The following is a 21,884-nucleotide window of genomic DNA, read 5'->3' on the forward strand; positions in this document are numbered from 1 at the left end:
CACAGAGGCTTGGGAGCCAAAACGGGTGCAGTTTTCTCAACAGCAACACTGGAAAAGGGAATACAAGAGAGTGACATCTGCAGAACTTGGCAGGAAATAATTTCCAGCCTAGAATTCCATACCCAGCCAAACTGTCAACCAAGAAACAGGATCCAATAAAGCCATATGCAGATTTACAAAGTTTCAGAATTTCTCGTGTTTTTTTCTACAGGAAACTATGAAGGGTGTGGGCTTCTCTCATAGCTCAGTTGGTAAAGAATCTGCCTGCAGTGCAGGAGACCTGGGTTTGATTCCTGGGTTGGGAAGATCCCCTGGAGAAGGAAATGGCAACCCACTCCAGTATGCTTGCCTGGAGATTCCCGTGGACAGAGGAGCCTGGTGGGCTACAGTCCATGGGGTCGCAAGACTCAGACACAACTTAGCGACTAAACTACCACCCACTGTGGAGGATATGCTCTTTCAAAGTAAAGGAAGGAAAAAGAATTTAAAAACATAAGTGAACACGAGGGGTCAGGGGAGCAGCGAGTTTGAGAGAATCCCCAAGGTGAAAGCTGGGCCCAGAGGCAATGGGCAAGCAGCCAGCTGGACAGGTGAGTGGTCCAGGAGAGACCTCACCTCAAGGTGAGTGAAGCTCAGCTGCTCTGAGAGGTGGGCTGAGAACTTGATGTTGACATTGTGATGAGGGCACAGAAAACTAAAGCAACTGAAAAGAATAAAAATAAGACAATTAATGCTTCCAGGGAAAAGAAAAATAGGGAAGGAAGAGCAGTGAATGTCTCCTTTTTATGGTTACAGGGACGTGAATACACTCACGGCCCCCAACTCACAAGTCAGAGAAGGGGCGGGAGGGAACAGCAGAGGACACCTACAAGGAAAACGAACCACAGAGACAAGCATGTTTAGTGCCATGTTTTCCAGAGTGAAAGTTAGGCCCCATGAGCGAGTGTGAATTCAATTTAGTGGCTCACAAACACCATTTCTTAATGAAGTTAACTAGAATAGAAAATGTCTGAGATTACTGTGCTTCAGTTCAATCACACAGTCATGTCAGACTCTTTGCGAACTTGTGGACTGCAGCACGCCAGTCCTCTCTGTCCATCACCAACTCCCAGAGTTTACTGAGACTCATGTCCATTGAGTCAGTGATGCCATCCAACCATCTCATCCTCTGTCATCCCCTTCTCCTCCTGCCTTCAATCTTTTCCCACATCAAGGTCTTTTCCAATGAGTCAGTTCTTCACATCAGCTGGCCAAAGGATTGGCGTTTCAGCTTCAGCATCAGTCCTTCCAACGAATATTCAGGACTGATTACCTTTAGGATGGACTGGTTGGTTCTCCTTGCTGTCCGAGGGACTCTCAAGGGTCTTCTCCAATACCACAGTTCAAAAGCATCAATTCTTCAGCACTCAACTTTCTTTATAGTCCAACTCTCACATCCACATATGACTACTAGGAAAAAAAATAGCTTTGACTAGATGGACCTTTGTTGGCAAAGTAATATCTCTGCTTTTCAATATGCTGTCTAGGTTGGTCATAGCTTTTCTTCCAAGAAGCAAGCATCTTTTAATTTCAAGGCTGCAGTCACCATCTGCAGTAATTTTGGAGCGCCCAAAAATAAAGTCTGTCCCTGTTTCCATTGTTTCCCCATCTATTTGCCATGAAGTGACAGGACCGGATGCCACGATCTTCATTTTCTGAATGTTGAGCTTTAAGCGAACATTTTCACTCTCCTCTTTCACTTTCATCAAGAGGCTCTTTAGTTCTTCACTTTCTGCCATAAGGGTGGTGTCATCTGCATATCTGAGGTTATTGGTATTTCTCCTGGCAATCTTGATTCCAGCTTGTGCTTCATCTAGCCCAGCATTTTGCATGATGTACTCTGCATATAAGCTAAATAAGTAGGGTGATAATATATAGCCCTGATGTACTCCTTTCCCAATTTTGAATCAGTCTGTTGTTCTATGTCTGGTTCTAACTGTTGCTTCTTGACCTGCACACAGGCTTCTCAGGAGACAGATAAGGTGGTCTGATATTCCCATCTCTTTGAGAATTTTCCATAGTTTGTTGTGGTCCACACAAAGGCTTTAGCATAGTCAATGAAGCAGAAGTAGATGTTTTTCTGGAACTCTCTTGCTTTTTCTGTGATTCACTTTTTAAAAAATAAGTTTTGGAGTCAAACAGTCTGAGAGCTGATTCATGGCTTCTCAGTCATGTGACTGTGGGCAAGTTCATCTGTGTACTTAAGGGTCCTCCCTTATCAGACAAAGCTCATTATAGATTTGTTGTGAAATGAGATAGTCCTGTGAAGAACCTAGCACTGTCTGTGGTAGAAGGAATCAAACCTACATCAATGATTAATTGTTTAAAAACATAATTCTTACTCTGCCGACTGTCTCTCGGACACTTACTCTTGGAAAGCTACTATAGGATGTGCCCCATGAAGAAAAGGAAATAAACCACAAAACTGGAACATGCAGCATTCCAGAAACAGAGGCTCCAGCTTATGAGGTCAAGGGTATCCCAGGGAGACCTTACTGGTGCCACTGAGGACCGAGAGCAGCCCAGACAGGGCTCAGGAGAGCGGCTTCACCTGAAGAAGGAACTCAAGGAGCTGGACTGGACTGAGAGTTTTCAACTTCTGTCAGCATGTTTGGGGCTGAGTCAGTGACACACAGAAAAACTTGCAAAAGAAAAAGCAAGACAAGGCCAAAAAGCTGAACAACAAAGGAAATATAAGTTTTTGAGGCTATTTACACTGCGATGATGACACTGGGAGGAGGCAGAGGCTGAGGCCAGCACACAGAGGTGGTGAGGTTGGTGCCTCTGGGACAGGCTCAGGGTAGGTGAGGTGAGTTGGGTGAGCAGAAGCTGGGAACTCCAGGCTGAGCCACATACAGTCCTACCTGCCCCATAAAATTAAATAAGAATTCAACTGTAAACACACAGTAACAAAACCAACAAGAACAAAGTGAACAGGCTCCTCTTGGCAGTGTTCATGGGGAACCCCAGGTCTGAGTTCCAGAGAACCATGGAGTGATGCACCCCCTCCCCGTTCATGTGACAGCTTTGGTGTCCCAAGCCTTTGGGGACTCCAGGCCAGAGCCCCAGTTGTGGTAGCCTCTGGGGCTTCCTCCACCCACAGAGGGGCCAGAGGGAGGCTGGATTCACTCAGCAGGAAGCCAGGTTGAATCAGTTCCCTCCCCCACAGTGCAGACCATTTACACTAGGGCAAGGCCAGCCCATGTGGGCGAGGGTGTGGGATATCAGGTAACAGGGTGACCCCTGTCCTACTTTCCCAAATTCAATGGGTCAACCTACACTCCACATGGCACATGCATGACTCATGCCAGTGACCCGGTTCACCCTGATCTTGGGTATGGCCATTGCAAAGAGGCTCCTAAGGAGTTGGCACAACTACCCCCACCCCCAGCCCAAGTGTTGTCTCCCCTTCTCTTGGCCTCAAGAGGTCCTGACAGTCCTGCTGCTGCCACAGCTGAAAGGAGGGGGCTGCAGGCCTGGTCCTACCCCACTGGGGTCTTCAGTGCTTCCCTCCCTACTGAGTCAGAGTGAAGTGAGGTCGCTCAGTCGTGTCCGACTCCTTGCGACCCCATGGACTGCAGCCTACCAGGCTCCTCCATCCATGGGATTTTCCAGGCAAGAATACTGGAGTGGGTTGCCATTTCCTTCTCCAACTCAATCAGATGGGGTCCTGAAATACACACAGGCTGCCGCACACCCCACACAGAGAACTCCAACCTCTGTGAGTGGCAAAGTCCCCGCGGAGGTTAACTCTAGCCCCAGGCCTACTGCTCAACTGACTCCCAGGTGAGGGGCCCAATGCCACAGCTCAGCCTCCTCATCCAAACACTGGCCCAGCAGTGCTCTGTGGGGCTGAGGTCAGTGCCAGGAAGATTCGACAGGGCGTCTGGGTGCCCAGCCAGGCAGCAGGGCTGTCACCCTCCAGCGCCCACCCTCAGGCTACCTCCAGTCCCAAGTCTGGACTGCTTCACCCCATCCTGGGGGCTGCAGCTCCACAGCCCTTCAGGAAAGTGAACGTTGCTCAGTCATATCCAACTCTTTGCGACCCCATGGACTATACAATCCATGGAATTCTCCAGGCCAGAATACTGGAGTGGGTAGCCTTTCCTTTCTCCATGGGATCTTCCCAACTCAGGGATCAAATCCAGGTCTCTTGCCCTGCAGGCAGATTCTTTACCAGCTGAGCCACAAGGAAAGCCCAAGAATACTGGAGTGGGTAGCCTATCCCTTCTCCAGGGGATCTTTCTGACCCAGGAATGGGACCAGGGTCTCTTGCATTACAGGTGGATTCTTTACCAACTGAGCTATCAGGGAAGCCTCAGCCCTTCAGGGGCTTTCTCCAAAACTCAGTCCTAGAGAGGAACCTTCTTTGCCTCCCTGTCCCCCAGGTTCCAGTGTTCTTATAGCAAGTCCAGTGGGCATGGCCAGGCCAGGGGAGTGAGGCCTCCTTCTGCCCTATGTCTTGTCCCTCTGTCACCCTTGCCAGCCTGCGTGCTCCCCTGGGTGGTGGGGAGCACAGCCATTCACATGCAGGGTTTGAGGGGCGTAGGCGTATGTGTGGCCCCTGTGCATCCAGCCTCACATCCTCCCCCAGGACTTGAACCTGCCTGGCTCCTTCCTTGGCCCATGGTGTGGGCACAAATGCCCAGGTCGAAGAGCCTGGCCATGCCCCAGGAGGAACAGCAGAGTGACAGGCGTGGAGCAGACCTCATTACAGTGCCTGCCCTGGGTCCACAAGGCAGCCACTCCAACCCTGGAGCCTCTCCTCTGGCTGTGCCCATGCCAAAGCACTGCTCCGAGAGGCTGCGGGGGGACCGACTGCAGGCCGGAACCCCGTCACACAGGCAGACCCCTCACTCTGTGCCCCTCTCAGGGGTGCCCAGGGCTAGAACAGGAGCCAACACAGAGGAGCCGAGAGAGGGTGGAGGCCCCACAGGGAAGAAGCGAGAGGCAGCCTCCTGCGGTCTGGGAGGAGCTAAAGAATAAAAATAAAACCCCCAAACCACCTCCTGAGGTCATGGTTGGGGCCCAGGGCACCCGAACCACAGACGGGATGAGGTCTGCATGTGAGCCAGGAGGGGCGGCTGCTGCCAGGTCCAGGCCCAACAGGGCAGGGGAGGGGAAGGGACTAAGGAGACCAGCAGGGCTGGGCCAGCTCAGGAGACAACCCGAAAGGATCAGTCACATCAGGAGCAGGGGCCTGGATGGCGGTCCCACTCACGCGTCCAGGCTACATGCTCTCAGTCAGGGGCTGCTCTGCGTGCTGTAGGGCATTTCACAGTATCCCCAGCCTCACCCACTGTGACCCCACCATGACAACCAAAACTGTCTCCAAACGTGGCCAAATGTCTACTTAAGAACCACTGCTCTGGAAGAATGGTGAGGCTGTGCAGTCTGGAGCCCCTGGGCAGCCTGCCTTCTCAGGGTGCCCCAGCTGGCAACCCCCAGCGTGGAGGGGGCAGGCGCCCTGCAGTGCTCTGCCAGGTAGCTGCCTCCTGGCATCTGGGTCTGTGCCTCTCTGCACAGGCGGCTGGTTGCACCCTCGGCACTCACTGCCCTAGCCGAGCTTCTGACGGACAGAGGCCTTGTCTCCAGACTCAGCATCTATTTCTCTCCCGCCAGTCAGGGAAGGGTGGGGTGAGCCTTGGGCAGCTTCACAGCAGGGCTGGAAGGAAACACCGGGAGCAGCTGCTCGGCAGCCATGGGTATCAGCCAAGGGCAGCACTGGCAGGCTGAGGCCCTGCTGGGCAGGCCGGTGGAGCTGGGGCCAGACTGACTACCAGAAGAGCCTGGTCCACTCCACCCCAAGGAGGCCCCACTGCCGAAGCCCTGGACCTGGGAGCCCTGCCCCACCCGCAGCTGAGGAAACAGACCGAAGGATGCTTCTGTCCTGGTCCTCAGCAAAAACCCCTTTGGCTGCCAGGAGCCCAACCAGTGCCCCCTAGTGGTTGCTGGTGGAAGCAGTCCTGTGCCCCTAAAGGCCCCAGGTCCCTCAAAGTCAGGGCCAGCTTCACCTTCCTGACATCCAACACGTACATTTGCTCCATGAGCCCATCCCACTGACAGGCAGGGACCCAGATGGGCCCCTTGGCTAGAAGCCTGCGCACCTGGCGGGCACACACAGGACAGGGCCCACCAGGCTCACTGAAGCATTGGGGTCATCAGTGCCCTTCCAGGGGGAATTCTGGGAAGCCTGTGTCCAAGTACACCCCCTCCCTCCAGATCTGCACGGAACCCAACCCAGGCCCAGACACATCTCCACAGCCTAGTGTGAAGCAGGACAGGGCATCCCAGGGCTCAGGAGAGCTGCACCTTCCCCTCCTTGCACATGGCAGTCAGGAGCAAGGCAGACACCTCACCTATGCTCACCTGAGCTCAGACTCTGACCAGGCTCCATGCCTGCAGCCCAATCCCCCAAGCCTGGATATGAGAGGCCCAAGCTCCCCGCCTAATCCCCTACTATTAGACACAACACATTCCTCTCCACGCAGACAGAATCTGGAATTCCTGGGGGCAACTGGCTCATGATAAGGCTCCAGGCTTCCCCAGCTCCATAAAGGTCCCCCTCTCAGCCGGTCCAACCCTGAACCTGCCAGACCAGGCCATCCCTTCCTGATGAGCCCCAGAAAGTGGCAGAGGCCAAGGAGCTCACAGCAGGCTAGGGGTCCCCTGCTGTAGCTAAGCAGGACCTGCCCACCATCCCTAAGAACAGGTGCCTTTGCTGCCTTCCTCCTGTCTGCCCAGTGAGGGCCTCCCTGACCCCCCAACTGTGCAGGTCCCTTTTTTTCCTTCCAATCATCAGGTCCTATAGCTACACACAAGCCACAGCTGGTTGAACCCAAAACCAAAGAGATGGAGTGCTGACTATAAGCTCTGCTCAGGATTTCAACTGCAAGAAGGATCAACGGTATACTCACTCCCTAACCCCCAGATGGTCCCCGTGCCACGCTCCCTGACTGTGTGTTCACCAGGGGCAGGGCTGTGACTCTTCACAGATGTCCCACAGCACTGGCTGTCCCTCCTGCAGCCGTGGGACCAGGACAGGGCCCGCTGGGGGAAGGGGCTCTCAATCTGCCCCAGGGACCTTGGGTTCCTGTAATACCAGAAGGTGGCGCCAGCCTTCATCCCAGAACAGCTCACACCAAGCAGAAGAGGGTCCAGGCCAGTAGGGACAGCCGAGTCCCCAGAGCATTTATTATCGTTGGGCATCTGCAGTCACGGGGGCGGGGGACAGACAGGAGACTCATTTGCCCTTCAGGTAGATCTTGGGGGTCTGCCAGCCTGGGGGGGCTTCCTTCAGGCCTGCCTTCTGCCAGATGCGCCTCAGGTCTCTCTCGAGCTTCATCTGCAAGGGCAGAGGGAGTGACCACCAACAGGTCAGTGGCATAGCCACGCACCCCAGCCACCCCACGTAGCTGCAGCCAAGGGCCACACTCACCTGCTTCCGTTTCAGACGTGCTTCCCTAACTTTCCGCCGCAGGAACCGGGTCCTCTTGACCAACTTACAGTACTTGTGATGATTCATCTTCCGCCGGCGGATCTTGAGCACGTTTCTGCACTGCTTCTGGGGCACATCCCAGACCTCCTTACCACCCTGCTCAACCCCTTCGCCCACCTGACTGGGCGGACACTCATAGAGTTGGGCTGGAGACACAGTCCCTGGGGTCCCAGTGTCCAGTCTCGGTAGGAGGTAGCGAATGGTTAGCCAGCTCTCCAGGGGGCTGATAGACATCTTCCTTGGGACCAGCATCTCCTCAAGTTCCATGTGGACCCGCTTGCCAGGGAGAGAGGCAACCCCACTTGGGCCTGTTGGTTTCGTGCTATAGCAAGGCCTGCAGGCATGCCTGCCCAGCACCCCTAAGACAGGCCAGGGTCCATTGCAGCCTGCAGGAAACAAGAGAGCACAGTGAATTACTGCTCGTGGGGCTACACAACCTACACAGCCATGGGGCCTATGGAGCAGAACCCCCTAGAGCCCTGCTGACATTCTCAAGCCAAGACTCACCTTTTGTGACATCTGGATGTCTACAGGGTTGTCTGCTCTTATCCATCAGAGGGCAGACAGAATGAAAACTACAAGCACAGAAAACTAACCAAACTGATCACATGGATCACTGCTGCTGCTGCTACTGCTAAGTCGCTTCAGTCGTGTCCGACTCTGTGCGACCCCATAGATGGCAGCCCACCAGGCTCCGCCGTCCCTGGGATTCTCCAAGCAAGAATACTGGAGTGGGTTGCCATTTCCTTCTCCAGTGCATGAAAGGGAAAAGTGAAAGTGAAGTCGCTCAGTCATGTCCGACTCCTAGCGACCCCATGGGTCTGCAGCCTACCAGGCTCCTCCACCCATGGGATTTTCCAGGCAAGAGTACTGGAGTGGGGTGCCATTGCCTTCTCCGACATGGATCACAGACTTGTCTAATTCAGTGAAACTATGAGCCATGCCGCACAGGGCCACCCAAGAAGGACAGGTCATGGTGGAGCGTTCTGATAAAATGTGGTCCACTGGAGAAGGGAATGGCAAACCACTTCAGTATTCTTGCCTTGAGAACTCCATGAACAGTATGAAAAGACAAAAAATATGACACTGAAAGATGAACTCCCCAGGTCAGGAGGTGCCTGATATGCTACTGGAGAAGAGCAAAGAAAAAGCTCCAGAAGGAATGAAGAAGCTAAGCCAAAGTGGAAACAACGCCCAGGTGTGGATATATCTGGTGATGAAAGTTAAAGTCCAATGCTATAAAGAACAATATTGCATAGAAACCTGGAATATTAGGTCTATGAATCAAGGTAAACTGGAAGTGGTCAAACAGGAGATGGCAAGAGTGAACATCAACATTTTAGCAATCAGTGAACTAAAATGGACCAAAATAGGAGAATTTAATTCAGATGACCATTATTTCTACCACTGTGGGTAAGAATCCCTTAAAAGAAATGGAGTAGCCCTCACAGTCAACAAAAGAGTCCGAAATACAGTACTTGGATGCAATCTCAAAAATGAAAGAATGATCTCTGTTTGTTTCCAAGGCAAACCATTCAGTATCACAGTAATCCATGTCTATGCCCCAACCACTAATGCCAAAGAAGCTGAAGTTGAATGGTTCTATGAAGATCTATGTGATCTTCTAGAACTAACAACAAAAAAAGATGTCCTTTTCATCATAGGGGACTGGAATGCAAAAGTAGGAAGTCAAGAGATACCTGGAGTAACAGGCAAGTTTGGCCTTGGAGTACAAAATAAAGCCGGGCAAAGGCTAATAGAGTTTTGCCAAGAGAACACACTGGTCATAGCAAACACCCTCATCCAACAACGCAAGAGATGACTCTACACATGGACATCACTAGATAGTCTATACTGAAATCAGACTGATTATATTCTTTGCAGCTGAAGATGGAGAAGTTCTATACAGGCAGTAAAAACAAGACTGGGAACTGACTGTGGCTCAGATCACAAACTCCTTATTGCCAAATTCAGACTTAAATGGAAAAAAGTAGGGAAAACCACTAGACTATTCAGGTATGACCTAAATCAAATCCCCTATGATTATACAGTGGAAATGACAAATAGATTCAAAGGATTACAGTTGATAGAGTGTCTGAAGAACTATGGACAGAGGTTCGTAACACTGTAGAGAAGACGGTGATCAAGACCATCCCCAAGAAAAGAAATGCAAAAAAGCAAATGGTTGTCTGAGGAGGCCTTGCAAATAGCTGAGAAAAGAAAAGAAGCGAAAGGCAAAGGAGAAAAGGAAAGATATACCCATGTGATAATTCAGACTTCCGAAGAATAGCAAGGAGACAGAAGAACACCTTCCTCAGTGGTCAATGCAAAGAAATAGAGGAAAACAATAGAATGGGAAAGATTAGAGAACTCTTCAAGAAAATTAGAGATACCAAAGGAGCATTTCATGCAAAGATAGGCACAATAAAGGACAGAAATGGTATGGACCTAACAAAAGCAGAAGATATTAAGAAGAGGTGGCAAGAAACCCAGAAGAACTATACAAAAGAGACCTTCAGTCAGTTCAGTTCAGTCGCTCAGTTGTGTTCGACTCTTTGCAACCCCATGGACTGCAGCATGCCAGACTTCCCTGTCCATCACCTACTCCCAGAGCTTGCTCAAACTCATATCCATCAAGTCGGTGATGCCATTCAACCATCTCATCCTCTGTCGTCCCATTCTCCTCCTGCCTTCAATCTTTCCCAGCATCAGGGTCTTTTCCAATGAGTCAGCTCTTCACATCAGGTGGTCAAAGTGTTGGAGTTTCAGCTTCAGCAATAGTCCTTTCAATGAATATTCAGGACTGATTTCCTTTAGGATGGACTGGTTGGATCTCCTTGCAGTCCAAAGGGCTCTCAAGAGTCTTCTCCAACACCACAGTTCAAAAGCATCAGTTCTTCCGGATTCAGCTTTCTTTATAGTCCAAGTCTCATATCCCTACATGACTACTGGAAAAACCATAGCTTTGACTAGATGGACCTTTGTCGGCAAAGTAATGCCTCTGCTTTTTAATATGCTGTCTAGGTTTGTCATAGCTTTTATTTCAGAGTGCAAGCATCTTTTAATTTCATGGCTGCAGTCACCATCTGCAGTGATTTTGGAGCCCAAGAAAATAAAGTCTGTCACTGTTTCCATTGTTTCCCCATCTATTTGCCATGAAGTGATGGGACCAGATGCCATGATCTTTGTTTTCTGAATGTTGAGTTTTAAGCGAACATTTTCACTCTTCTCTTTCACTTTCATCAAGAGGCTCTTTAGTTCTTCTTCACTTTCTGCCATAAGGATGGTGTCATCTGCATATCTGAGGCTATTGATATTTCTTCCGGGAATCTTGATTCCAGCTTGTGCTTCATCCAGCCCGGCATTTTGCATGATGTACTCTGCAAACCTTGACAGCGTATTAAAAAGCAGAGAGATTATTTTGCCAACAAAGGTTTTGTCTAGTCAAAGCTATGGTTTTTCCAGTAGTAATGTATGGATGTGAGATTTGGACCATAAAGAAGGCTGAGTGCTGAAGAATTGATGCTACTGAACTGTGGTGCTGGAGAAGACTCTTGAGAGTCCCTTGGACTGCAAGATCAAACCAGTCAATCCTAAAGGAAATTCTGGAAGGACTGATGCTGAAGCCACCTGATGCGAAAAGCCGACTCACTGGAAAAAGACCTTGATGCTGGGAAAGACTGAAGGCAGAAAAGGATGACAGAGAAAGAGATGGTTGGATGGCACACCGACATGAGTTTAAGCAAGCTCCGGGAGATGGTGAAGGACAGGGAAGCCTGGTGTGCTGTAGTCCATGGGGGTCAGAAAGAGTCCGACAGGACTGAGCGATTGAACAACAACAGGGTTGTTTGTGTGGCCTGGCCCCGCCTCCAGGTGGGGAGAACAGCAGCGCAGGTAACCAAGCCGCTAACTCCACACTCCTAACCCAGGTGTGTATCCGGCCCATCTTCCCCCACGGGGCTTCTTACCTGCCCTGGGAACAGCCCTGAGCAGCTGGGAAGTCAGACGCATCAGAAACATAGTCTCTGCGTGGCTGTGGCCCCAGGCGATCAGCGGAGCTGGAACACAGGTGTGCGCCGAGGTCACTCTGGGGGCTCTGGTCTCGTTCCCCGCACCCGGTCTCCCTCGCCACGCTTTCCCACCACGAGGATGCCACTTCGAGTACAGCTGCCTCCCTCAAAACCTCTGCCTCTGAGGGTCCCCAGCTGCGCGACTCTGGGCAGGTACTAGCCCTCCCTGAGCCTCAGCTTCACCCAATGTCTCCAACCGCGCAGGTTGTGTCTACGATCGGGTCTCGGGCCCCGAGCCCCAGCCAGCCGCGGCCTCCTGGGCTGTCCCTGGGGCCCACTCGCCGCGTCCTCACACAGACACTCCTCGAACACCGCAACGAGGTTCAAGAAACCATACCGTCGCCTCGCTCAAGCACTTCCGGTCCGTTCCTAAGGCCGCCCCAGCCCAAGCGCGGCCGCCTGCGTGTTTCTACGCCCAGCGCCCCCTAGCGCCCCACGGCGCCCCACTTCCAGTCGGCGCAGGCCCTGCCGGACCCAGAAAGCGACGGTTTCCGGCCGGAGGAACCGCCCCACCCGTGCCCAGCATCTCCCACAGCTCGCCGACTCCGCCTATCCCTCGCGGAGGCTAGAAAACTACACTTACCACAATCCCAAGGGCGTTCCCTATGCGCCTGCGTGGCTCGAACTCTGGTCGCTCCCCGACAGTCAAGGGTCAGTCGTCCCGGGAGGCCGGAAATGGCGTTTTCCCGGCGACGGAAAAAGAGTTTGCGGGGGCGACGGAAGTGGCCGTAATTACTGTAGATGCTGGGGCACGAGTGGGACTCGGAGCAGCTCGTCTTGAGGGGCGTCGTCTTCACCCCCGAGCCCGCCTCTTTGGGTGCGGAAGGTGGTAGACAGGTGCCGGGCGTTGGGCTAGAGCCGGGGCGCCGTCAGGAGTGACTTGGCTGTCTCGGACCCGCCACCCCTCCGCTTTGGCTTGCAGCCCCCGCTCTGCCAGTCTGGATAAGCGAAGGACGTCCCGCATGTACCGTGGGATGGATAACAGGACGCTTTTTGCATGGGTGGAGTGTCTATTCCTTCCTTAAAGCAAACAAGCTCCCATGTTGTGTCCATGAGAAGTTTCTGTCTGAAAACCAGAAGCAGCATGGGGTTGAGCTAAGACCCTGTGTTGTTCCTCAGGGTAAGGGGCGCAGAGGGCCCACTTAACCCGTGTAACACATCAAGGCTCTGTTGTCCTGAGGTTGGGTAGGATGGACAGGATCCCCAGAATGGACCTGAAGGAGCTCCTGCTAGGACAAGGATGTGGGGAGTCTCTTTGGTCCTCCTCTGAGGCTTGCCCTGTAGGAGGGTCTTCCAGTGAGTCTTAGTACGAAATGGCCAGGCCTAGCTACCCCCAGGCCCCAGCTTGGCTAAGCAGGGAGTGGAGGACAGGCCAATGGAAGGGCAGGACTGCAGGATCTGGGGCCAGCTCTATAACTGAGTCACCAGAGGATGTACCCTTCAACCTGAGGGGCAGCTTCTGGTTCCCAGGTTGAAAGGTCTCTGAACACATCCAGGAGCCTACCTCTCAGCCTCCGCAGGCTTTTATGGTTTGGTTCTAAGAGTGAGCCACCTGGACCCTGGATGCTGACCTTGCTGCTTTCACACCTTGGCTGTACTGACTTCAGGCACCTTTCTCCAGGCCACTGGCACCAGTAAGGGTGTGCCTTCCACCCATGAAGCGCTGGTCTGGAGAGAGCCAACACGGGGCAGACAGGCCACCTGAGTGCCTTTGATCGGCACAGAGTGCACGCAGCACTTGGAGACAGCCTTGACCCACCCCGCTCACCGGCACCACCAAGCTGTCCTCACCCACTCCCACAGAGGACCCCTCCAGGGTGATACTCTTTGTCCTTTGCAAGCCTTCCATTTATCCTGCTAGCAGGAGACAGCACAGAGCCCTCACAAGCCCTCAGAGAGGAGCAGATGCACAGAATTCAGTACAAAACCCAACACTGTAATGAGATCAGAGGGGGAGCGGAGACACACGGCTAGATCGGTGCTGCAGGCTGTGCAGGGGAGCAAACAATGAGAATGACAAACGACAAGCCCTTTAACTTTCCAAATGTCCTGAGTAGAGAGAATTGTTTATTTAACAACGTAAAATGCATATATAGGAAACTTCTCTAGGAGCTGGTGGCCTGCACTCAGCATCACACAGATAAAAATATACGACTTTCAACACAGATCTAAATACCTTCACATTTTAAAAATCAGAATTCTCTACACAAGTTTTAAGCTGACAGTTCAAGTTCTCAGTTTTCATATATAGCTTTAACTCGTATTAAACACATGTTTATTTACAACGTGGACAGAGTAAGGGGCTATTAAGGCCATTTTCTCATCGTGAAACACTGCAAAATACATACATAGTATAACCTAATATAGGCAAAGGTTCAAAAAGTCATTTTCTTGGTTTAACGTAATTAAGTACAGGTTCGGGGGTGAACAGACAGCCTGTTGTAGCACCAAACCCCGCTGCTGGGACACGTGCCCCGCCTTTGCATCTAGCAGGGCTACTGCTGAGGCGCTGGGCAAGAGCCGGGGGCCGGGCCCAGGCCAGACAAAAGGGCACCTTGCCAGCCTCTCCATGCCATCTCCAAATTCATCACACGGTCCAGAGTCAACAACTATATCCAGAAAGAGTCACGCCCCAGGGCCAGCAGCTTGAGGTGTCCACACTGAGGGCCAAAGCACAGTCCTGCGGGGACCCCACCCCTCACCTCCGGTGCCTGCTGTGCCCAGGGTGGTCCCGCTCGTAGCGATGGGCTGTTCGCTCATAAGACCGAGAACGCTCCCGTCGCTGGTCTCTATAGTAATGACTTTTTTTCTTGTATTTTCCAGAAGTATCCGCCCGCTCCCGAGAGCGGCTCCGAGAGCGGGAGGAGCTCCGGCTACGGGACTTGTGTGGCTTCTGGGCGGAGTACTTGCAGTCCTTGGATCTCCGGTAGCTCCGCACCTTGGAGCCTTTGTAGGGGGCGCCCCGGTGGGCCTGTCGTGGTGGGGAGTCACTCCGGCTCCGCGAGCGGCTCTGTGACTTGGACCCACCAGATGTGGAGCCACTTTCACTTTTCCTGTGAAGGAGACCACCAGGTGGGTGACCACTCATCCCGACCACTTCAGGGTCAGGAGCAACTGTTCCCGAGGAGAGGCCACACCACTTCCCCAGGAAACATCCCGGTGCCTGCTGCAGCCCCGTGCACCCAAGCAGCACACACCTTCTCTTAGGGGACGCAGAACGCGACGGGGACCTTGAGTAGCTCTGCTCGTGACTCCCACTTCGACTCCCCTGCCCCTTCGGCAAGCTGAGAATAGGGCAGAGAACAGTTGAGACCTCAAGTCTCTCTAGCCAACCCCAGTGCCATCTGGGCACGTGGATACTCACCCATTCACCGGACTGTCCGCCTTGGCTTTCTTCACACCCTCCACTTTCCTCTTGGCGTTCTTCACGGAGAGTGGGGAAGGCTTATTTCCTTTGCCTTCTTTGGGCGATTCCACTAGAATCAATCACAAGAAGTTACAACCCAACAACTGCTCTGGTGAGAAATGGGAAAGCCCAGCAAGGTGAGGCCACTCCCAAGGGACTGCTGCTGCCAACTCTGACTTCTAGCTCCCAGCCCAGTTCAGGACCTCCAGATGCAGGAAGACCACCTGTCTCACTCACCAGGCCTCTGGGACGGGAGACGGGCATCATGCTTAACTCTAGGATCTGACAATAGGATCTACTCCTTCAGATTTATGAGACTTTCATCAAGGCAAACTACTTGGGTAGGCTGGGTAATGAGAGCCATTTCAGGAGCCTGTCCATACCCCTTACTAATGAAAACACAAGAACGGACTTCACAGGAGCCCCCACCTCACTTCAAAGATCGCCTCCTGTTTGCTGGGGACTCGGGAGCCCTCAGGAGTGCTCAGACTAGCTGCAGATGTGATCCGAGAGAACTCAAGGTGAGAGGGCTGCCCCTGGGAGGAGATGCTTACCAGGCTTGGGGGCAGGCGAGAACCGCGATGCGCTGTCCAGCACCTGGGTGCTGCCGGGCAGCAGGCCCTTGGCTTGTGCCTTTGCCTCATCGAGGGCGTGCCTGCGCTTCTCCACTTCACTCTCCAGGTGAGTCAGATCAACCTAGAAAAGCCAGAGTGCATGATTCAGACCAGATGCTTCCAGTCAAACACAGGTGCACACATTACATGAAAAGACACAGAACCTTTTTCCGAGTATACAGCTGCAGGATTTTTAAGCAGATTTCTTGAATTTCTTCTTCAGTTGCTCCAAACAAAAGAAACCAATGGGGACGATTGGGTAAAGGAATCTGTAAACACAGAGGCCATCACCATCAACCATTCTTCAGAGCCAACAAGAATCTCAGGGCAATAAAAAAACAAGCCTGATGGTCACCAACAAGTAGGCTTTTTACTGACGCCAGTGAACATAACTTGAAGCATAGTACAGTTTACTGGGGTTGGTGACTCCCCAGGTGGCCCTGCACTGACCTCCAGCGTCCGGGCAGCAAGATAGATGCAGGCACAGGCGATGCTCTCAGGCTGGAACCTCACAAAAACATCTGTGCGAAGGCTGTCGTTCATGTAGTTCCTGAAAACCAAACACAGAAGAACTGAAACCCCTGGAGCACTCACATGACACCCGTCTGCACTGTCGAGGTAAAGTCACTCTACTAACTAGTCTATGGCCAGGACTTAAGAGCTAGACAGTCTTGTGATTCTCATAAGTTCATGGAGAAACGTCCCAGCTGCTTTTTCTGAATACAGGATAGGAAGACAGGGAAACTACTGAAAAAAATCTTTTAAAGCTGGCTGAATGTCAGAGAGTACATGTTGCTATGAAAGAGAACCAACTTTAACTTTACTTTTCCCTCTCAACCTTTGGCCTGCTCTCATGCAAAACACAGTGCCTCAGAAAGATGTCTACTGTGGCAGTTCAACATGTTTGAGTATGAAAATTTAAATGCTCAAAATCCATAGTGCAGAGAAACATGCAAACTCAAATGAACGGGCTGAGCACAAAGCCTGCGAGGGCCTTTCTGAGACAAGTCGTCCTCTTGCACTCCTTTTCCGGGAAGATGTGCTCGCGGTGTAGCTTCTTCCACACGGGAGTCCACTTGACAAGGGGGAAAAACTCCCTTGGGTACATGGGAACATCATGCAGAGGGCTCAGTGCCCAAAGGGAAATCCTCTTCTCAGGCTTATCAAAGAACCGTTTCCAAATTGTCCCATTTCAATAAGGAGTCTTAAAATGAACATTCATAAAATCAGATAAAAGCAACAAAATACAAGTTTCATCACAATCAGTACATTTTTAAAAACTATCATATTAGAACATATAAAGATACAAAACATTTTCATTTCTTAAAAGGTTAGAATTCTAATGCTGGCTACATTTTCAGCAATTTCATTTAGATACGTTTCTCTAAGATTTAAAAGACCAAAAATCAAACTTCACAATAATTTTATCAATATTGCAAAAACACAAGAAAACAGAAAATATTGCATAGATTCATTGCACAAGAAACAGTTGAACAGGTCATACATTCATTGCTTCTAACATACCCCAATGATAGCAGGCTACACCCACAGGGGCAGCCAAGTCATGCTGGGGCCTAACTGATGCACCCCCCCACCCTGGTTATCTCTGCCCCAAATCCTGGAGAAGGTGACCTACGAACCCATGGAGAGATTTCTCAGTGATAAATTCTACATCTGCCCACTAGGAGCACCTGGCTCTTAAGATCTCACTCCAGGTACCCAGAGGGGACCAAGAAAAAGCTTGTTTGATGGAGCCAAGGCCATATGTCCCAAGAGTTGCAAGTAAACAGTTCAAACATTTAATAAACACAACCATCAGTAACTATTTTGGTTCTAATAAAAAAGATTTAGTATTCAGTTATAACATTATTAAACCATTAACTTTTATGTCCTTAAAAAAACAAAAGTCCTCAAAACATATATTTAAAGTGACTATTTTTGAAATAAGTTACAATATAAACAGTGTCCATGGAATGATTTAAAGATGCACACCTTTTACAAAAATGTTTCAACCCTTAGCTGCTGAAAAGAGCAACTTCGGGACTTCCAGAAATAAATACCACCACCCCACACTACAGTCTCAACTCCCACCAGCCAGTTTTCACAGCATCCCCTAGTTTGCTTTTTTTAAGAGAAAGGTACTGCATCTTTATTGCACAGGTAGAGCAGTTTCAAATGGACAAAATTCAAATCAAGACAGTTATCAACTCTAATCAATACAATTACCAAGCACGACAGAGGATTAACAAGAAGCACAACCGTCAGAGAACCACAGCAGCAGTGGGCCAGCACTAGACTATCGTGCGCATACCACCATCTAGAGCCAGCCTTCGGTGGAGAGCCTGCACGGGTTTGGCTGAGGACGGCCGCTGTCCCCGCACCGAAGCGCTTGGACAGGAGAGGAGAAGTCTTAGTCACTTACCCTCAGAGGCTACCCTTTGATTGAAAGAGTACAGAAAAGAAAAGTCAAAATAGGTTCTCCATTAGCACAGCACAGCACCAGACAATTCAGGCAGCAAAAACATGACCCTTACAGACCTAACTCTGTGGGAAAGCACCCAGCACTGAACTGTTACTTCAGGCTTCACTTCTAGTATATTAGCATATTGTTAAAATCAGTCCCCAAAGAAGGCCCTACACCCCCTCTTCCTCCCATACGATTCACTTAACCAAGGCAGTGAGAAGCAAGTTCACATTAGATATAAAACCACTAAGTCCACACTGCCAGCTGTGGGAAAGATCCTGACATGCCTAGTCAACAGCCCCCAAAGGGAAGCCTGCTGACTGCTCTCCTGGGGGGTGGGGGGGGATGGGTCACCTTACCGTTCCACCAGTGCCTGATATTTTGGGAATCTGGTTGGAATTTACATGGCAGGAACACTGGGCACTTGGACAACTCCAGCCCACAACCAAGTCATGGGACCGACTACCCACTGCCCAGGTGCCTCAAATCAACATACTCCTGCACTGCCCTGGCTGGTCTCATGTAACAAGGAAGGTCAACTCACCATGAAGTCTGGACCAGGTGTTGGTTACGCTCACACTCTAACACCTGAAGGTACATAACGATTATCTGGAAGATATGGGTCAGGCAGTTATTACCGAGAACCTTGAGAACCCAGAATTCAGATCTTGAGGGCATCCATGCAGCAAACAAGAGCCTCGTGTTAGATCCCACGGCTGGCTCCTGTCACACGCCCGGTGAACAGTTCAGCCGGAGGGGAGTTTTTGCTGATGTGCCTGCACCCTGCTTTTGAGCCAGGCACCAGGGAAGCGTGGGAGGACCTAGCTGCACTGAGCTTCTCGCGGCTGGGGCTCAGGCTCATTCTCATCTTCGACACATTCTCCACCAGTGAGAGTAGCCTACCCGGAACGTTTCTGCACCCCAGCCGCTAACTTATACAAAGCATGGCGTGAGAATACTTTCAGCAAATGAAGAAAAAGCTCTTAAATCTATGGTGAGTTATTTACCAAGATTCTGAATTAATGCCAGAAAGTCACACAAGTGAGAAAGAAGCTATGAGGAAACCCCCAATAAAAAGGGAACAGAGAAAGATGAAAACAGCACTCTGCGTTTGAGGGGAACATGGAAGATATGTGTGCTATCATATGCTCAACTGATACACGCTGCAAAACTGTCCTCCTTCACTTCCAAATAAACGTTTCAGAATTCTTCCAATTCCCCCATAAAAGAAAATAAAGTTATTACTTAAGCAGCTTTAGAAAATTAGCTGTTGAAAAAGAAACAATAAACTGACAGATTTCATTCTTACAAGTTATCACTATTTCCGAAAGCTCAAACTTAAAAGAGATAACTTTCACCTCTTAAAAATATACTATTAAAGTTAACATAATATGAGAAGGCTGATGAGAAAACAATTATCTTTCAGAGTACAGGTATAAACTGGAAAACCAAATCAGGGACACATTTAATCCTTTGGAGTTCCCAATCTGGGTGGGAAGGCAGCAGTCACTTTGGTAAGCTCACGTGGCAGCTGGGCCTCATACCCACCTTGTGAGGGTGCTTCACATGGACGCAGAAACCCAGCTCCTTGAGAACTCGCCTTTCCGCCTTTATAATTTGATTCTTTAAGTTAATGTAATCTTGATCCAAGAGTAGAGGCGCAGGTTTTCTACAAAGACAAAATACACAATCTGCGTAAGAGTCAAACAAAACAGAGTCTATCAAATCCCAGTTACCTCCAGTGACAATCTACCATACACACAACAGAGATGGAGTCAGGAAGTTCACTTCCTTTAACTAACAAAACCACAAAGTCTTCCTCAAACCCCACGCTAACCTGCTTATCCCTCCTCAATAACCCTCTCTCTGTTTTCCTTACAGACGATAAACATGGACTGAAGAGTGGAGGGTCTCATCATCTCATCGCACAAGGACTGCACATCTTTTGTTGGGCTCAAGACACATGCAGATTGTGGATGAGTGGAAATCCAAAGAACCCACAGAAGCATGATGCTTAAACAGCCGAAACTGTGTTTCACAAAGGACCTCCATTACCTGGAGCATTGGAAAGCCTGGGCCAAGGATGCTTCTAAATACCCTACAATACAAAAGTCCCCACAACAAAGACTCATCCAGCCCAAAACGTAAACAGTGTTGAGATTGAGAACCAGCTCCAGAGCATCCAGGCTGACCAAACAGCCTGGTGGGCAACCAGGAAACCAATGTCAGCCAGACAATAGCCACAGTTCCCTTCCTGCTGACAGTGGTTCCTTCACTGATTAAAAGTATCTGATTACCTCCCAGGTGCCAGGCCTCCTTCTGGGCACAAGTGTAAAATCTCACACGGTAAATTTTGTCCCAGAAACTAGTATAACTGAATAACTGTGAAAACACGGAAGCGGATATCTATGACAGCGCTGATGGACTCACTTTTTCTCTCGCAGATGTCGAAGGCGATGAAACACGTTGATGACGTCCCGTATTCGCCTTGGAGCCTCTTCTATCTTGGAGGCCAGGTGAACACAGGCCATTGACACGTGCTGAAATGTAAGCAACGGGACAGAGGTTTGTTCCAAGGACTAGTCTCCCAACAGCTGAAGAACGGCGGTTGAGAGCAGAGGAGATACACCCGGAGAAAAAGGACACTTGGGAGAGACCCCTCTACAGCACAGGGGGCTTCCCAACACACCCCGCCCCAAATACAGCGAGCACTACAATTGCCAAGACCAGTACTCCTTCCTCTGAGCGACCAGCAACACCACAAACCCAGATTTCCTGTCAACACGTTTCTGTGGGGAAGAAAGACGGGGAGAAAGTCTCACCTCCATGGAATGCTTCACAAAGGACTTGGTGTAGAAGAACCGCTGGAACAACACCTGCCCGGTAGCCATGGCCACCTGCACAAGAGAAAGATTCCATCCTTTTCAATCGCCCACTTCAAGGGTCTAGAATTAAACCACTGGGTTTCGCGAAACTCCTAATAAAGAACCAGAAGCTGAAACGTTTCCTGCATCCACAAAGGTTCTTTGCATCCCGCTGCCTCGCCTCCTTTATCACCTCTGGTGGGCTGTAGCAGGGGCGCTCCGGCCATGGGTAGGCGCTGGGCCCGGGTCCCGAGCGGGGACACGGAACGGGGTGGGGGCTGGGTTCTCGGTGGGAATAAAGAGAGTGATCCGAGCCGGGTACCCGACGTCAGTAAGGAGTGGGGTTGGGATCCGGGTAGGGGGTCATTGCTGGGCCCGGATCCCGGGCAGGAACACGAAGCGAGCTCCGGGTCCGATTCCGGCCCCGCCGCCAACAAAAGGCCTGGCAGCCTTCCCGGAGCGGGCGCGGCGGTTACCTCGGCCCGAGGCTCGCGGCAGCTCCCTCACCTGCGGCAGGCGGAGCAGGATGCCGGCCGCCTGGATGAGCTCGCAGCCCACCACGCGGAGATCGGTTTCCGTGTCGGTGTCGAGGCCACTCGACATGGACGGCGTGAAGCGGAGCTTGTCGTCGGGCAGAAGGCAGTTCTCCAGGGTGATGAGCACCCCGGAGTACAGCCGGTCCCCGATCAGCACCCCCTGTGACCCGGGGGCTGTGCCTCCGGAGCCCGGCGTGCCAGCCGCTACCGCGGGGGCCGTCGACACTGGAGCCCCGGCCCCGGCTGCCGCCGCCATTTTGTGCCGCCGACTCCCTCTCTGGCTCCTTCCCGTCAGGGCGGCTCCTCGCGACGCTCTACGACCGCGACCGCCCCGCCCCGCCACGTGCCATTGGTTCGACTGGCGGGTGGCTCGGAGTTTCCTTGTCCCGATTG

At 51.3% G+C, this 21,884-nt stretch overlaps 2 protein-coding genes and 1 long non-coding RNA gene across 12 annotated transcripts; 1 reads left to right on the forward strand and 2 right to left on the reverse strand.

The window, feature by feature from the left end:
- Nucleotides 1-7,195: 7,195 nt before the first annotated feature.
- Nucleotides 7,196-12,254, reverse strand: AURKAIP1 (aurora kinase A interacting protein 1). Of its 4 annotated transcripts, none has more exons than XM_081488268.1 (4): nt 12,191-12,254; nt 11,506-11,595; nt 7,478-7,923; nt 7,196-7,384 (listed from the first exon to the last, which is right to left on the reverse strand). In XM_081488268.1, exons 2-4 carry the CDS (start codon nt 11,555-11,557, stop codon nt 7,283-7,285), a joined length of 600 nt encoding a protein of 199 aa, XP_081344394.1. In that variant the 5' UTR covers nt 11,558-11,595; nt 12,191-12,254; the 3' UTR covers nt 7,196-7,282. The 4 variants fall into 4 exon arrangements, with proteins under 4 accessions (XP_081344394.1, XP_081344393.1, XP_081344396.1 ...); XM_081488267.1 differs by lacking the exon at nt 12,191-12,254 and adding an exon at nt 11,945-11,972; XM_081488270.1 differs by lacking the exon at nt 12,191-12,254 and adding an exon at nt 11,901-11,972.
- Nucleotides 12,255-13,638: 1,384 nt separating this feature from the next.
- CCNL2 (cyclin L2) lies at nt 13,639-21,770 on the reverse strand. Of its 7 annotated transcripts, none has more exons than XR_014053176.1 (11): nt 21,463-21,770; nt 20,914-20,988; nt 20,522-20,631; nt 19,640-19,760; nt 18,636-18,700; nt 16,078-16,177; nt 15,792-15,896; nt 15,568-15,709; nt 14,960-15,083; nt 14,805-14,891; nt 13,639-14,660 (listed from the first exon to the last, which is right to left on the reverse strand). XR_014053176.1 is itself a non-coding variant. In XM_081488262.1 (11 exons), the coding sequence occupies exons 1-11, from the start codon at nt 21,745-21,747 to the stop codon at nt 14,306-14,308; spliced, it is 1,557 nt and encodes a 518-aa protein (XP_081344388.1). In that variant the 5' UTR covers nt 21,748-21,770; the 3' UTR covers nt 13,639-14,305. The 7 variants fall into 7 exon arrangements, 3 of the variants coding, with proteins under 3 accessions (XP_081344388.1, XP_081344390.1, XP_081344389.1); XR_014053177.1 differs by having other exon boundaries at nt 14,972-15,083; nt 16,078-18,063; XR_014053180.1 differs by having other exon boundaries at nt 16,078-18,063.
- On the forward strand, nt 14,431-21,096 carry LOC145505655 (uncharacterized). The gene is made up of 2 exons (XR_014053183.1): nt 14,431-15,534; nt 19,973-21,096. It is a non-coding gene; the product is annotated as an uncharacterized LOC145505655 (long non-coding RNA).
- Nucleotides 21,771-21,884: the final 114 nt, after the last annotated feature.

Source organism: Giraffa tippelskirchi, chromosome 5 (genome assembly GCF_054371585.1).
Source record: "Giraffa tippelskirchi isolate mGirTip1 chromosome 5, T2T-mGirTip1v1.2.pri, whole genome shotgun sequence".
NCBI classification, from domain to species: Eukaryota; Metazoa; Chordata; class Mammalia; order Artiodactyla; family Giraffidae; genus Giraffa; species Giraffa tippelskirchi.